The 17,020-nt window shown below is 32.8% G+C and overlaps 1 protein-coding gene across 1 annotated transcript; it reads right to left on the bottom strand.

The window, feature by feature from the left end:
* Positions 1–2,573: 2,573 nt before the first annotated feature.
* LOC100249212 (cysteine-rich receptor-like protein kinase 43) lies at positions 2,574–10,595 on the bottom strand. Its single transcript, XM_003631153.4, has 6 exons — positions 10,199–10,595; positions 9,968–10,101; positions 8,998–9,208; positions 5,427–5,661; positions 5,142–5,292; positions 2,574–3,144 (listed from the first exon to the last, which is right to left on the bottom strand). Exons 1-6 carry the CDS (start codon positions 10,290–10,292, stop codon positions 2,761–2,763), a joined length of 1,209 nt encoding a protein of 402 aa, XP_003631201.1. The 5' UTR covers positions 10,293–10,595; the 3' UTR covers positions 2,574–2,760.
* Between the last annotated feature and the right edge of the window lie 6,425 nt (positions 10,596–17,020).

Below are 17,020 nucleotides of genomic sequence, written 5' to 3'. Positions count from 1 at the left end.
TTATATAATAAAAAAAAAGTATGCCATTTATAAAAAAGTTAATTATCTTGACCTTTTATTTTAAGTTAGTTTAAAGCTATAATATCAATTTATTGTATCAAATATACTCAATATACTAAAAAATTATTTTAAATGATTTTTTTTTTTAGAATTTTAAAAGTCTTTAAACCTTTACAAAATGACATTTTTTATAAAAAGAACATTATTGAACATTATTAAGATCTATTTAACTCTCTTACATTCATTCTCATTTGGGTCTTCTGTCGTAAAGACCAAGTTTCATACATTTTGTCATTTCATTTCAGAATCAATTGATTACCATCGAAGTCAAATTAATCATCTTTATATAGTTCGAGTCACACCAAATTTCAAGTCAAAACAAATTTGCACAAAATTCAAGTCACAAAAACATATTGGACATTACTTCTCAAGTCATCTTCCACATATTTATGGAACACATCATACATCATCAAATCCCAAGTGTACTAAATTTTGGGCTTCACTTTTTGAACTATCAATCTTTTTAGGAGTGACATTGTTGTGGACCTAACATATTTTATCATAATAATGTCTAAGAAATTCATAAGAAGCTCTATTACAAGCATTCCATTAAGCCAAAATGACAACCACAAAACAAATCTTTCCATGATTGCATCACATTTTCAAAACAAAGGTTTCTCTAACTTGGAATAAAATTATTTTTAATAGAATTAGAGTTCAAAATTGTCTGCATTGGGCCCTTGACTTCCAATACCACAATTTCCATTTTTGCCACTTTTTTTTTAAGTCAGATGGAATAAAAAAAAATTCAGTGGTCCTTATTCCTTAAATATAAAAATGATAAAGGTGTTTCAAAAAAGCAAAAACACAAACACAGAAGCCTGTTGTGCACATGTGCCTTATAATAAAATATTTCATTTTTACATTTTTAAATTTCCACTTTATAAAAGCTGTTATCTCATTACGGGTCTGTAGTATTAAATATGTGAGTGGAAAATTTTGAAAATAGTTTCAGCTAAAAAATCTTACAACATTTTATTTAAGGTGAGATAGGGTTTTTTATTTTTTTTATTTTTATATGAAATCCATATTTGGAATTTCTAACTCCTTACAAGAATTAAATTTTTGACTTTTTATATTAAGAAAATACCTAAAAATAAATCTTTTATTTTCTGAGAACTAAAAAAACTATAAAATATTTTCCTTAAAGAAAAAATGTTTTATACCATTTCCTTTCCTCCTAATTTTTCCTTTTTATTTTATTTTCTTCAAACTTTCTCATAACCAAATGTGATGTTAATATATAATTTGAATATGAAAATAAATTTTGGACTAAAAAGTTTGCAACAAAAATATTCTCATATAACATAAATAATTAATATTAAATAAAAATAGTGTGGTTCCTACTTTATTTCACCATTATTATTATTTTATTTATCAAAATCATTTAAAGAAGAATAACTATATCTTTTTTTACAACACTTTATTGAAAAAAAATAGTTTTAATAAACCAATTAAATAGAGCTTATTTAGAAATTTAACTTTATTGTATTAAAAACTAAAACTAAAATTTTAATATAAATAAATTGGTTTGATTCAATATAGTTTATCATAAATAAATTAACATAGAATTTTTTTTAGAATATTTATTATTTGTTATTTATATGAAGGAACTAATAACAAAACCCCTCTTTTAAAAAGAGATAAAATTTAATACAAAGAGGATTTAATAATAAAAATATCTATTTTATAAAAAAAGAATTAATATGAAATATCAATTGCACTTAAAAAATGAGACTGAAAAATTTTATTATTTTTCAGTAATTAAATATTTTATCAAACATCCCTTAATTTACTTAAATTAAAAAAGTAATTATAAGTCATATCAAGAATAAATACTTCATCCAAGAGATCAGAATAAGATGGCGCTTTCATTTATTTTGAATTTGGTGTGTTGTATTTGACTCAAAATACGACAACCCATTTTTTTTTTTCTAATGACAACAATAAAGTGATGATAAAATTAAATAATAAACATTTATTCTTAAAAATTTCGGAGATGCTTCAAAAATAGATATTCTCTAAAGATTGGAATCAACAATTGATATTGGTATATAAGTTTAAATAAAAGAATAAATTACTCTTTTTGTTATTGTTTTCTAATTCCCTCTGCTTTCAAGTGGAGAAAAGCAGCACAGGGATTGCCTGGCCCAAACTCTCTCAAAAAGCCACGGCCTGTACATCTGAATCTTGGGGTTTTACTGGGTCTATTGGCCTTTGGCATTACCAAAGAACCCAGATAAACAGGTATAAAGTTGGATTCAAACAACGTCAAGGAACACATACCACCGCCAGTGAAGCCAAGCTGAGGGAAGGGGAAGAAGAAGCTTGGCATATAATGGGTGATAATAATATAAGTCCCTGACCCTTTAGATCAGAGAATCCTTCTGTTTCACCTCCTGTTTTTAGATGCCAACAGGTTTTGTCCTTTGGATGTGAATGTAAATGTGATTCTTCAAAAGGCAAATGGACAGCGTTCCAAACAAAAACCATACTGCTTCCGGGAAAAAAAATTGAAGGAAGGTGTGCATTTCTCCGTGGTATTTGCTCATGATGTAATGTCTTGTCCATAACCGAAACCCTATTAAAACAACTACATTTTGACATTTCATTTTAACCCATTCCTTGCTAACATTTACAAACTAATAAAACAACACCACATATCTACACAGTACACAAAGAATAAGCAAAATTGAATGGTTAACCTTGCACAGGACGTTTCCCTCTTGAGTCTAATCTTGGGCTAGCCACCCCTGACGTGGTTGCAGTGGCGCTATTTGTGGTAGATTCAAATGTGTGTGAAGATTCACCCGAAGTTCCAGCTGTGGAGGCTGATGTTGTAGGCCGACGAGATCTTCTGTATCTTGAACCTGGGTATCCAGGTCTAGTTGGCTCCTCCAGGGTGCCTGGTTTCTTTGATAGCATAACCACGACACGGCGCATGTTGGGCCGTGACTGTGGATCAGCTTGAGTGCACAGCAGACCAATCTGTACACACATCGCTACTTGCTCAGCAACTGCAGATGATGCTAATGAGGGATCCAAAACCTCCAAGCTTCGGCCTTTCTTGTAAAGTTTCCATGCCTGCAGCAATGATAAACCACAACAATGATGCCGCTTATGGACACGTTCAAGTGGAATTTCGGACAATAATAGCAAAGCGTAGCTAAAGAAAGAGTTGCACTAGACCATCACAAAATAATAGGGAAGCGGAAGCTAATATGCAATGTAACATGAATGCTTTTACTAGTTAAAAAAAAAAAAAAAGAGTGTAGTCTGAGTCAGAAAAACATGAAGCACACATTCATTACTAATACAGTGACCTTAAAAACCTAGGGGCAGTGTTTTGGTGAAATTTTCAAAAACTGCATCAGACGTTTTGAGGAGCTTCACTGTGATTGCTGAGTACGATACAAGTAACCATTGTTTTAATAATTGAAACTACTAACCCAGATCCCAAGTTGTCCAACTTACAGAATTTGTCTGAGAAATTTGGACAATTCAACCCTCTTTTTTTTCTTTCTCATTGTTAGATGACCCAAATTTCACCAAATTTTAGGTGAACCAATAATTTTCTTCTTAAATTTTTTAATGTTTTATTTTTATAAAAAAAGATTCCTAATCCAGAATTTCCAGATTTTGATAGAATTCCAAATGTAAAGCCAAAGCTTTAGTGCAAATTTTGCCCAACTTCAGCTTCACACTCCAATCTGACAAATGATTTATGTAATTATTGGGCAATTTTTAAAATCACTGCATGACTCATATTTAGGACAAGCCACTTTGAGCATGTGAGCTCCGTCCTAGATTGATTTAACAGCTGTATCTATGTTGAATAATGATATAATACAAAGGCTTAATTAGGATTATAAAAAAAATACCAGGAAAATGAAATACAATAAAAATATTTGAAACTTTTATATTTTAAAATTTTTATTTTCATAATAAAAAATAATTATTGAATTTAAATTTAATTTTTATCTTTCATTAGTTTTTATTTTCTCTTCTTTATTCCTTTTGATTTTGTTTTCTTCCACTTTCCCTTCTTATACACTCTAACAACACAGCCAAACCAAATGGAACAACACAAGAAAAATGTAAAGTAGAACTCAAAATAAAGGCCATAATATATAGAATTGATAGGTTGGGGCGTGGGACCATGGATAGAAAGAGTTGTTCCCCAGTCAATGAACCAGAAATAAAGAACAAAATGTTGGGTTTCCTATCAACTTCCTGGCTATTTGCTTTCATTTATATAATCATAATGTGGTCTTAGAAGAAGCTTCCACAGCCCAAGTTGGCTGCGCCACAGAATTATAGTCATTTGAATTCCTGGCTCTTTGCTTTTTCTTAGAGGGTTCCATACATTGTAATTGACATTTAGTAAACATCATGGATTTAATCCACGACTCTTTAGAAGTGTAGCCAGCAAATAATAATGCCCGAGTTACCTGCAATAGCCTACAATAATCACAAAAACTTGCCATTCCATCTCTTTTCTCCTGCTGACATGGCAAATTTACCACTCAATTACATGAGTGGATGGAAGGTCATTCACAGGTAATACATTGGATAGGGACCAACTCGGGCAAGGATAAGAATTGGCTAAAGTAATCCATTACAAAAATTACCCGCGACCAAAGATAAGAAGGGGCAAGAAGGGTTACGAGTTCAAGACATCCATGGCCTTAGCAACCTGGTCCTGAATTAGTATCTTAATCAAGACAAGCTGTAAGGTACTTCGCTAAATGAGGAGTTACCTAAACAACACTTGGGGGCATAGAGCCATTGGTCATTCTGTCATTTTCATTTATTTATTTTTACTCCTTTTGTACTTCTACATGGAGATCAACATGGATCAAAGGGCTTCAGATACAAGGAAAACCTAGGGGTAGGGAATGGGAGAAAATTCAAAGCCTTGCATTATCATCAATCAAGAGATGCTTGCAGGCCAGTTCTGTGACTGCTTTAGCCAAAGTGCACTCTAATGATTAAAATTTGACAGGATAATGTCCGAACACAGAATAGTAATTTAATTATGAACCAGCATGAAATATGAGAAAGATGGATTAAGAGCTTACCCACTCAAGTAGGTTCTGTGCATCAAGATTTACATCAAATGTGGAGTTCTTCTGACCACTGATCAGCTCTAAAATCAAAACCCCAAAACTGAATACGTCTGCCTTCACTGAAAGATGTCCGTGCATGACATACTCAGGAGCCATGTACCCACTGTTACAAGGTGTAATCCTTTATTAGGTTGACTTACCACCCAGATCCCAGAAGTTGGACCCAAATGTTCCTTCAATTTGACAGCATAAATCACATTCAAACTTAAAATTTAATTAAGATACAAGACCACATACTTGGTGCCAGCTACACGGGTGTTGACATGAGTTTGGTCTTCTGGAAAGAGACGTGCCATACCAAAATCGGCAATTTTTGGGGCCCATTTATCATCTAGTAGAACATTGCTGGCCTTGATGTCCCGATGGATTATGCAACTATGGGAGTCTTCATGAAGGTAAAGCAAGCCCCGTGCGATGCCTCCAACTATGTCATACCTTCGTTTCCAATCCAGTTCCTCTCGTCTACCTGTTTCTGAATCAAGACCATCACAGTCACCATCAATGTTACTGTCAATCTCTTCCCAGTCTAGTCAAGCCTAAGGAAAATAATAAATATGATAACTACCAGATCAATATTGGTAATGCTAATCAACATATTGCTTAGAGCGATGGCTTTGAAAATAGAAGGGTTCTTTTTCCTGTTAGAGCCACCACAGTTATCCTTGAATTGTCAAAAAGCTCTAATTCAGCACATTGGGTTGGTTAATTGCATTCATTTCTTCACAATCCATTTGTCTTTTTAGATTTTTGAAATTATGTTTCTTATGATTACACACATTTTTATGGGACCTATGAGTGTTTAGTTAGGTTGACAATTTCGGACAAAATACCTACGTGTCTCCTGAGGAGATAAAAAACCACGAGCGTACGATTGATCGAAAACATTCACTATGAAGAACAAACATTAAACACAAGGTTTTACCTAACTCAAGCTTACCAATCCTTCTCGGACCACTTGACTAGCATCTTTCACTTTCAGCTTCTCACCTTCTTATTCCTAAGCACACTTGGAATCCATAGCAAGCTTGATCTCGACTTCTTCTTGAATCCACACAAGAAGAAAAACGAGTTTTTCCCAAACCCAATAGTTTCAAAATAGAGAGATGAATGAATAAAAGAATCAACTCTTTTTTTTTTTATCAAGAAAATCCGTTGAAAACAATTTGGAAAACAAGTAGAAAGACGGATTTTCTTGGCAAACAAACACCCCAAAATAGGAAAGGAGACGGCTACTGTTGCTTCTCTCTACCCATCAAGAAGCAAATTTTGGGGGTTTTTTTAAATGAATCAAGGCTTAGATCCAACGGCTGAAATTAAATCAAGAAAGTGTAACTTGGATCGATCCGACCTATTCCTGGATTGATCCTGGAACAAGGCATTTTGAACACTAAGTAAAAAAAAATTCCCAAGCCTTCCTAATTTCTTAAAAAAATATTTCAAGTAAAACAACATTTAAATAATATGATCGATTTAATTCCATCCAACTCCAACCTTAACTACATACCTTAGTCTCTTAGCAAATTTAATGTCTTGATCTTCATTAAGCAAGTAGTCCGAAGAAGGATTTGGAAAACGTAAATGTTGGTGTCAATGTCTCTCTTTCTCTTGTTCTAATGCTTGATTAATTTTTTGTTTAGTTTTACATTTGATATTATTATTTACTTGGGCATAAAAGTTACATGGAAAATAATGAGTTGAAGTAGTTGTGATTTTCAATTGGTTATCTTGAATATTTTTTCTGGTTATTTTGATATAGATATTCAATAGAAATTGAAAATTGTGTTGATGAGAAATGGTTCTTATGAATTGTGTTGGGAAAGTGTTGTAGCATTTGCATGTGACTTACATTTGAAAATTGTTGGGAGAGTATTGTTGCATTCATACTTGCTTGTGACTTTAATTCTTTTGTTAGAAAAGATTTAAAGAGAAGAATATATTGTGTAAAATTCTAAGGTTAGATAATATATGTTGGGAATTTTTAAAATTGCACAAAAACACCTATTCACCCCCCCCTAGGTGTATTTCATCTTTGAGATTCACCCTTCAGGACCCTTGAACTAATGCTTCTCATGATTAATAGTCTCAAATAAAATTATCCTTCAAAGACTCTATATCCAAACTGAACTGCTTAATAGTAGTAATTTCAAGAACTGCAGAAGAGAGATTGAAGAGGAAACGATTCAATAAATAACTTCTCACATTTCATTTTGTTTTACACATTTTATATGCCACTTTATTACCTGTACATTTAAATGAAATATTATGCTGCTAAATTAATGTAAAAAAATGCATGTGTATAGATTCAAGCACCTCGGAAATATTGAGGGAAAGAAAATTCCTTACCTAATATAACAGAACCTCAAAAAGGGAAAAAAGAAAAAAAAAAAAAGAAAGAAAAAAAGAGTTCAATGGCCTTCTATTAGTAGCAATGAAAGTAGAGTGTTCTACAGCTAGTATAGAAGTATCTAGTTGATGTATTAAAATCCAGAAGAAAATATATGATGTTCACTAAACTGTCCTTTGGAACTTTTGATTTGAAAAAAATAAAGAAAAAAGAAAAAGGAAAACCTTCTTAGTTGCCACTAAAACTTGATATGATAAATGCCTAATTTTTATTCTAGATTATTTAATATAAAAAACTTTCAAAACTAAACAATACAAAGATTAAAGAGATGGAGATTTTTAATTCCCTTCTATTTTTAAAATAAGTATTTCATAAATGGAAACAACACTTTTTTTTTCTCTTTTTTTGTGCGTTTTTGAAATGTAAATTTTGTAAAACACCATTTTTATTTTGATAATGGGTCTGTATCCTTTTCTTTCATGAATGTCGAAGTCACTATTGCTTCAAGGTTGATTATACCTTTGGTTACCACATATGTAAGTACATAAATATATCTAGTATCCATCCCTGCTTATATGATTGTAGACAAAGAAAATAAGAAAGGAGAATGCCAAAAGTCATGCTAGAAAGAGAGAAATTATTTGACAGGGAAATAAAGCATGCCTAAAGTCAACAACAATGTTCGTCAATGAGGTTGAATGCACTTCTATGCCTACTAAGAAAAAGAGATCCATTCCACTTCTATATGCTAAACATATTACTTAGAATCTGAATTTAGCAAACATACTTCATGGTTGAAAATTTTATTCACTAAAAAAAAGGGAAATCTTTGAAAAATCAGCTATCTTTACATATATCACCTTCAAAGTAAACCACCTGGAAAATTCAAACTAAAGCTTTGAAAAACTTGGTAAAATTTGAAAGCGATGGACTGAATAAATAAATAAACGGGAAAATGATTGCCTTTCTAAAAAATTTTCTAAAAGTTCATAAGCATCAGTATGGAGTTGAAACAAAATTTACCACAATATTTTGAATATGAATGCTTTAAAAATTTAAAGAGCTCATGAATCTTGAACCGAAAATCCAACTTGAAACAAAATCTCAAATCTCCTAAGAATTGAATATTGCAGAAGAATTTAACAATATTACAACAATTTCAATCAGAACTTAAAACCTACTGAAGATAGAGGATTTCAATTGAGTAGATGTCATCATCTTAAGCTCTTAGGAATATTTCAAGTTTATGTTTCTCTAAGGCCCTCCTTAGTTGCCAAGAAAGTGTACGAAATTAAAAGATATTTTGGATCTTCCACTATATAGGACCTAAAAAATGACAGAAATCGAAAAGTAAAAACTTGTTTTTCTTTCCCCATTTTCTCAACAACCAAACAGAGGATTCAATGGAGAAATGAGTATGAATAACAGCATGAAAGGAAAAAGAAGAAGACATGCACTACTTACTGAAGAGAAACTTGTCAAGGCTTTCATTGGAGATGTACTCATAGACAAGAAGTTTCTCTGCACCACGTGTACAATATCCTAACAGATTTACAACATTTCGATGCTGTACACGAGCCAACAACTTGGCCTCATTCTCAAACTCTTTCTTCCCTTGATTCGAGTTCTGTGACAGCTTCTTTACAGCAATCTCTCTTCCATCCTCCAACCTCCCCTACAAAATATTTCCCACTATTTAGGAAAAAATGTCTCAATTGAACTGAATGGATGAGAAAATGAAGGAAAAAGAAAAAAAGAAGAAGAAATAATTAAAACCCTCTATTCTCCATCCTTTGGATTCCAAAACAAATTATAAGAATCAAACCAACTGAAGCTTTACTACTTTATTGAGTTTTGACTTAAATCACCCTGTTTGGTTGCAAAGAAAATGAAGGAAAAGTGACAACATTAGAAATAGAGCCTTACATTCTCCCTTTTTCAGTTTCCCAAAAAATAAATAAATAAATAAGTAGAAGAGTTGAGTGAATTAACCCAATCGAATTCCAGCATCTACACAACTATGTCTGAGTTTTTCTTAATTGCCCTGTTCGGTTGCTAAGAAAATGAAGGAAAACAGAAGAAAATTAAAACCGAATTCTTAGCTGCTTCTTTGTTTTGGTTCCAAGCAACGAAGATAATCGAGCCAACTAAATATCTTACGTTTCAATGGATGTTTCTGTTTTCATTTTTGTGGAACCTAAATAGTATCAGAAAGTGTTAAAATTTCAAACTTGTGTGTTCCTCAAGTTTCGTGGTTCCCAAACAGAACCTTATGTGTTCCCTGGACTCAATTAAGCCTAACGGAACTACTTAACCAAGTTGGATAGAATTTCCAAAAAACAAGAGAAGAAAACTACCACAACTTCAAAATTAAATTAATTTGCCCAAATTTCTCGGCAGCTAAACAGACCCAATATTATAATTGAAACCGTACCTTGAAGACGGGACCGAAACCTCCTTCACCGAGCTTCTGGTGGAAATTTTTGGTGGCTGCGACTAGGGTTTCGAAAGGGAATAGCTTCTGTTCCTGGGCGGCGATCTTCTCCAAATCCTCCTCTTTCTGTCCCTCTGATCAGCAACAAAAACAATCAGATTAATGCTGAGCGAGGCAGAAGCAGCAGAGGAATTTTAAAATCTATTTGGATTAAATTCAATTCCAATTTACCTTTGCTGGAACTGAATTTGAAGGGCTTCATTATATTCTGCAAGAAGTTCTTGGGTTTCATCATGAATGCGGCTGCGCCTAATGAGTCGCTCATAAAGATTCGGAGATATTTCAAGTGGAGAATATTATAGGGCTTCGAGTTGCGATTTTGAACAAGAAAGCTGATGATGATGAGGAAGAAGAAGAAGACAGGACTGAGTATGAGGGGCTTTTGGCTTTGAATACTCGCAATTGAGCCCAGATATCAGCCGTGTTGACTTGATGACTTTGGAGGCTAAAAGAGAAAAGGCATCCAAGTACAACCCGATTTACAAAGAACAGGTCATGCCTCTCCGCAGGCTGCCACTCCCTTCCACGGTCTTTTCGACTTTTCCTTGGTTCCCTTCCCTTTCCATTTTCACATCCTAGGTTTTAGATTGAGGTTTCATTTTATATAAAGCAACAAAAATAAAACATGCTCTTCTCAATTACTAATGAAACTCAATTTTTGAAAAGATAAATTTCATTTAATAAAAATCAAATTCGTCTATTGATTTTAGTATAAAAATAAAAAAATGATAAAAAGTATCATATTTTTATATTTTGTTTTTGAATAATTATTTTTTAATAATAATTTTTTAAAATAACATTTTTTTAAAAAGAAAAATCACACTATTAGAATTTACGAAAAATCCATGGAGAAATTTGTAACAATAATGATACATTTCTCCAAAATTTTAATTTATTTGATGGTGGCAAAAATTTCATACCAAGAGAGAAAATATTTTTTTGTTTTTTGTAAAATGAATTAAGGTCAAGGGGTCAAAGGCGCTAGATGTAATCAATTTCATAGGTAACAAAGAAATGTCAACACAATAATTATAATGTACCATGTATGAGAAAGGTGACCCACAGCCGACTTTTACACAAATACAGGAATGAAGATGTCTAATCTTTGAAAATTTCACACATTCTCTATGTTAAATTCACTCAGCTTTGAATGAAGTTTTTCTTATAACCACATATTAATATAATAATAATAAAAACCTAAACATTGACTTGTGGCAAGCCTAAACCTTGATCCGCGGCCCTTGTATTTAGGATTGACAATGGAGCTAATAAAATCCTAAACCTTGATATGCGGCACTTGTGTTTAGGAAGAGCAACGGGGCGACGGGTTTGGAATGGGGCACTCTTATCCCATTCTTGTTCCAAAATATAAAACTATTTTCCATCCCCGCCCCAAACCCGAGTCAGGGTGGGGTAAGCGTTTTCATTCCCATTTTCAAACCAAAATTATAATTCTGTCCCCATCCTTGTCCCGTCCCATTTGGCAAATGCAAATCTCAAATGCGTAACGAAATCTAGTTTCCGAAGAGAAATTACCACCTAAGATGCAACAAATTGTAATCAATTTGAAGGGAAAATACCCTTTTTTATTTATTTATTACAATGAACCCATAAGATTCAACTCAATACCCTTTTTTATTGTCTGGTTCAGGGTTATAGTGACGCACACATAGCCTACCAGTCGACCCCAATTTTGCTTCTTTATTGGGTTTACGGTCTAAAAAAAAAAAAAATGCTTTGATGGTGTGTTGTGAAAGGCCTCCATATAGGACCCTTCCTTATTCACTTCTCGAGTGACGTGGGATATAGCAACTTCTAGACAAAGTTGATAAAAACACTTGATCTTTCTTTCAAGCATGGCTCTTATACTCTCTTTAGTGAGTTTATGCTTTGAATAGTTGATGGGCACACTATCTGTAAGCTTCTTCAACCAATGGCTTCCCACATATATGTGAACAACCTATTTGAATTCAAATTCAAACTTAAATGTCTTTGACCTATCTCCATGCTTTAACCATTTGTTACATGTCCTTTAATCGATTTAAAGCCCTCAACTACTTCCAGTTGTCAACATATAATGCCACCATTTAGGAACTATTTGCTTGCATATGTGCTTGTGACTTAGTGCTTACTAGGGAGATTGACTTGGCCTATGCCAAACCTTTTTTTTTTTTTTTTTTTTTTTCTTTCAGCCCACATGGTAGTCCATCAAATGTCAAATCCTTATTAATGACCCTTTAGTTTTTTTTTGCCCTAACTCCAAGGTGTCTTTCTTGCTTGGGTTGACCCTAATGTCATGGAGTCTTCCATGTGTCATACATGGTATTAACCCATGCTTGTTGTTGAGCCCATGAGCATCAACCCACTTAAGTCTTTAGTTAGCCTTTTATATGCCCAACTTATTGCTCCTGTGTCTAGGCAATCCATGTGTGTGCCAAGTCCTCTTTTAACTTACATGCTTGCAACTTGCCTTGGTGATAAGCCCTCTCTTAGCTCATGATATGTGTTACTATTTTGGCCCTTATGTGTGCCAACCTAGTTGATCCATCCAACTTGAGACAACCTTGCTCATTTGCGTGCCATAACGTCACCCTATGTTATTGCACTCATGAGTTGCACCACACCTCATGGTATTTTTCCCATGTATGCGTGTTAGCAAGATTTATTCATGTTGTGCCCTTGGTATAGCTCGAGCCACCATCACCACTTTTGAGTCATGCATTGCTTCCTTAAAATGCATTTTAAGTAATTTTCAAAGTACTAGGATGAAACATCGTGAATGCTTGAGCATACGTAATGATTTTGATAAAAAAGATAGAAGATCCAAAAAATCAAAATTCCCTTTGAAATCTCATCTCAAAGCCTCTTATTCCAAGGAAAAATATCAATAACCCAAAATCCCACACTTGAAATTTCACCTATGTCCATGTGTTGAAATTTCGACTACCACCCCTCCCTGAAAATGTTAGAAAAAAAAAACTCCTTTTCTTACCACAAGAGACTCAAACCCAAGTCTATTTCTATACCCTATGAACAATTACAAGGTCGAACCATTGGGCTAAGGGCAACGATTGCTTTTAATTGGCAAAATTTGTATGTGTACTAAAGTTGCATTGCCTAATGTAAAGTGTTGGCTCCGCCACTGTGTGTTGCACCTCAAGCCACCACCAAATCTCCACATGATGCCCTTGTAAGCCTTGATTATCACATTACCTTGCTCAATAGGCACTTATGGGTACAAGGTGCAATCCTATGAGGCCTTGGTGCCACATTTTCTAAGTCAAGGTGCTAATACTCTTCCATGCTCACAAACTTAATTTGGTTATCATTTATTAGCTTATAAGTCTCTATAACCATAAATAAAATTTCAAACATACTATTAGAACAAGGTCCTATATTTTGGGTTTTGATATAAATTATGGGGGAAATGTTATATTACAAAATAAGTGTTATGTGTACTTAAAATCTAGAGCTTTGAAGTACATGATTATATTTGAATTGTTTAAGGAATATACGAAAAATGAAACTTAAATATAAGAAAATGAGATCAAAATATCATAAAAAAAAAACCTAAATATAAAACAATGTAGAGGCACAATGATCCACTGACACGTGGATTGATCAAAAAGCAGTATTGGGCAATGCACCATCCCAAATCTAGGAAGTCACCATTTCATCTCAATTGAGCCCCTCCTCATCACAATGTAAAATGTGAGTTGAGTCTTACCATCATTACTTTGATAGGATGTTATGTAGGATGGCAAGGGTGGACCTTTACTCAAATGAAGATAGATGACCCTACACTAATGAATTTAATGAATAACCCCTCAGTAATGATATAACAATCATGAACAATAAATATAATTAGTCCTAATAATCATAACTAATGTAATGATACAATTCAAGTTGTATAATGGTAGGTAACTAAAGTTTATCACCATTATGGCCTTCTTGTAATCAACCTTGAAAGACTAGTAAAAAACAACATCTACTCTCCAAAGTGTCATATAGTAAAGATGAACTAGATTCAAATTCTTCTCACACAAAACAAAAGAAACCAAAGATGAACAGAACAGTAGCAAGTCTATAAACAACCCAAAATCAATAAATCAACGGGTGAATTCTAATATCCATACCCAACCAACAAGAAATTTATAATAATGGTGGATGAAAAGATAGGGAAACTAAACTAAGCATTGATTCCACAAATGAGAGCTTACCTCAAAGAAGTATGCCTATAAACCTCCTCATCTTTTTCTTTGGTTCTTTGCTTTCTTCTTTTCCAAGTTGTTTTTCTTCCTCTCTTTCTTTATCCCAAAAATCCCAATGAAAAATATTCTTTTTGCCAAAAGAAACTTCTTTTTCTCACAAAAAATAAAAAATAAAAAATGATCTCTTTGAAAAAATGCCAAAAAAAATAGTTTTTCTCTTGAAAAGCTAAAAAGGTTTTTTTTTTTAAAGAGCAAAGAGTGGGTGAGATTTGAACACTTGTCTTCATCTCCACCCAAGCTCCAAAATACCCTTAAAAACTCCTTTAAGCTAACCTAAACCAAGAACCAAGCAAGGGCATTAGGTCACGGCTCATAAACAATTGCATTCCTAGACCTAAGCTTAAAAGGTCACTCAAAATCATGTTAGGATCCATAAAATCCTCCTTAATGGTCTCCAAAAAGGCTTGAAAATCAATAACAAACCGAGCAATAGTAGACCACCAAGAAACACAACAAATGATTAAACAGAAGAGGATCATAAACTTATATCACAAATAAGTAAACTGAGGGAAGACAAATATGAAAAATACATGTGCCAAGAGGACAAAATGGAGGGTCTACACTTGCATTAATGAAATTTATTTCATTTGTTTAGGTGAAACTAAAACTTAATTAACTTTTCTACTCAGTTCAAATTTTACTTTTGCATATAAAAAATCATGACTTTTAATTTTTTTTAAATGTTATTTTCTAAAAGAGTAGCAAAGTATTTTATCATTATAAAGAATTTTATATTTTGAAACATATCAATAATGTTCTATACTAAGATATCTTGTCCTAGTCAAGATGAGTTGTATTTTTTACCCTTATTTGTCTAATTGTATAAGGATTAGAAAACCTAATCAGTAGGGTAGTTACTGATTTGATGATACCATGTGATTGACTAGGTCTTTTTGAATTGAATGGTCATCTATTTATGAAGGTTTCACTAGTTTAAAAAAATTTGTTTGTTTTGTATATTTGATCATTATGTTATATATTATGTTGATTTTTATTTTTTATTTTTTTATTTTTTTATTTTTCAAAAAAAGATATTATTAGTATGTTTTTGTTGAACTAAAGTTCACTATTTTTGTTTTGAAAACCCTTTTCAAATATCCTAGATGTAGATAGCAATGAGTGACATGGTAGCTAAGATGCGTTCTCATTAGTTTAGTATTTGTTTTGCCTTAGTTTGTTTAGACATGTTGATTTGGATTATGTGTCATATTTAATTATTAACTTAACTTGAATTAAATTAGTATTTCATAGTTATATGAATTATTAAACTTTTATATTGAAAAAACTCTATGAATTCACTCTGAAAGGAATATCTCTAAGGTTTGATTAGTGTGACTATTTGATAATTTTTACATGTTTTACCTTTCTATGGGATACACAAAATTGACAAGGTTACCCTTATCCTCAGAGCTTGGGTGCCACATTAGCACTCTAGTTGTAGATCTAATGTCCATCTTAATTTATGACGTGGTATGGAAAAAACCAAAGACAAAGACATGACAACAAAGGTAAAATTAAGGGAGAATGATATAGCGAGCAAAGGAGAGCATGAAAAGATGTTCAATTAGGTTTGGGGACATATTGGAGGACAAGACAAACTAAGAAAAGGACGAAATAAGCAAAATGAACTTTAAAATATTAAAAGAGCGAAAAACAAAAGTCATCCAAAATTTAGAAGAAATTTCATATTGGAAAAGTGCATTAGAGCTAGTGACAAAGGTTGAATTTGAAATCATCCATCCATTTCGAATTCGGCCATCCAATTTCTAATTCCTCAAAGTTGAATTCCAAATGCAGCTTAAATTTAAAATCATTTCAAATTCACATGTAAATTTCAAATTCAAGGGTTGTCATTTCAAAATCAAACACAAATAAATCCATTTCGAAATCACAATTTTTAACATCCATTTAATTCAAAATTGCTTTATATTTGTGAGTTAGTGGAAAATAAAGAAATTATTTTGAGTTTTGTTTTCCTAAAATTAAATTACATATATTTTTACAAAGTCAATCAATGTGGAAAGATTACTCAAGAAGAAGACATAATAAAATTTGAAGAACATAATTAAGCTAAGATCATATTTCTTTTGTTTGTTAGAATTATTTTACTGATATTTGAGTTAGAATTTTCTTAGGATTTGGAATCCCAACAAGTTTAATTTCTATTAGAATTATGGTTTTATACTTGCTTGTTTAGTCGTGTGGTGGAATTGTTGTAGTGTCGGAAAGATTGTTTTTGGTGGTTGTTGTTGTTGGCATTACCCACTTTGAACATGTCCGAAACCGAGCACAGGCCCAAAATCCTAAGGATAGAATCATAGAACCTTGATATCTTTTTCCATAAACCCAATCTGCAAAATAGTTTGGGTAGCCTTCATGGTATCTCGTCAACTGCAAGGTCTCACCACCCTTCATCACGTTGCACCCAACTCACCAACGAATAAAATAGAAGCCACCTCCCCAAACCAGATTATTAACAAAACTGCCAAAATTCGGTAAGTCATATCCTCCAATAGACGATAGAATTAATTAAGTGCAGCATCTTCTTATACTGAACTGGCCCCCAAAATAAAAAAATAAAGAAAAAGTCCTGCCGACACAGACCCTAAAAAGACATGGCCTTTGGTTCTGCATGTGGGTATAATGAGTTATGGCAGTGGTTATGTAACTTTACTGCGGAATTAGTCTATTTGGTGGGGAATATGGCAGTGGATATGAGAAA

This window comes from Vitis vinifera, chromosome 1 (assembly GCF_030704535.1).
Source record: "Vitis vinifera cultivar Pinot Noir 40024 chromosome 1, ASM3070453v1".
In the NCBI taxonomy this organism is placed as follows: Eukaryota; Viridiplantae; Streptophyta; class Magnoliopsida; order Vitales; family Vitaceae; genus Vitis; species Vitis vinifera.
Note: the sequence above shows the minus strand (reverse complement) of the source record. Positions and strands in the feature narration are given on the sequence as shown.

Coding starts and splice junctions, on each gene's coding strand:
- LOC100249212 (XM_003631153.4), bottom strand. CDS start 10,292: ATGAGCGACTCATTAGGCGCAGCCGCATTCATGATGAAACCCAAGAAC. Junction 10,102..10,198: donor CAAATTCAGTTCCAGCAAAG/GTAAATTGGAAT, acceptor GTTGCTGATCAG/AGGGACAGAAAGAGGAGGAT. Junction 9,209..9,967: donor GTTTCGGTCCCGTCTTCAAG/GTACGGTTTCAA, acceptor AATATTTTGTAG/GGGAGGTTGGAGGATGGAAG.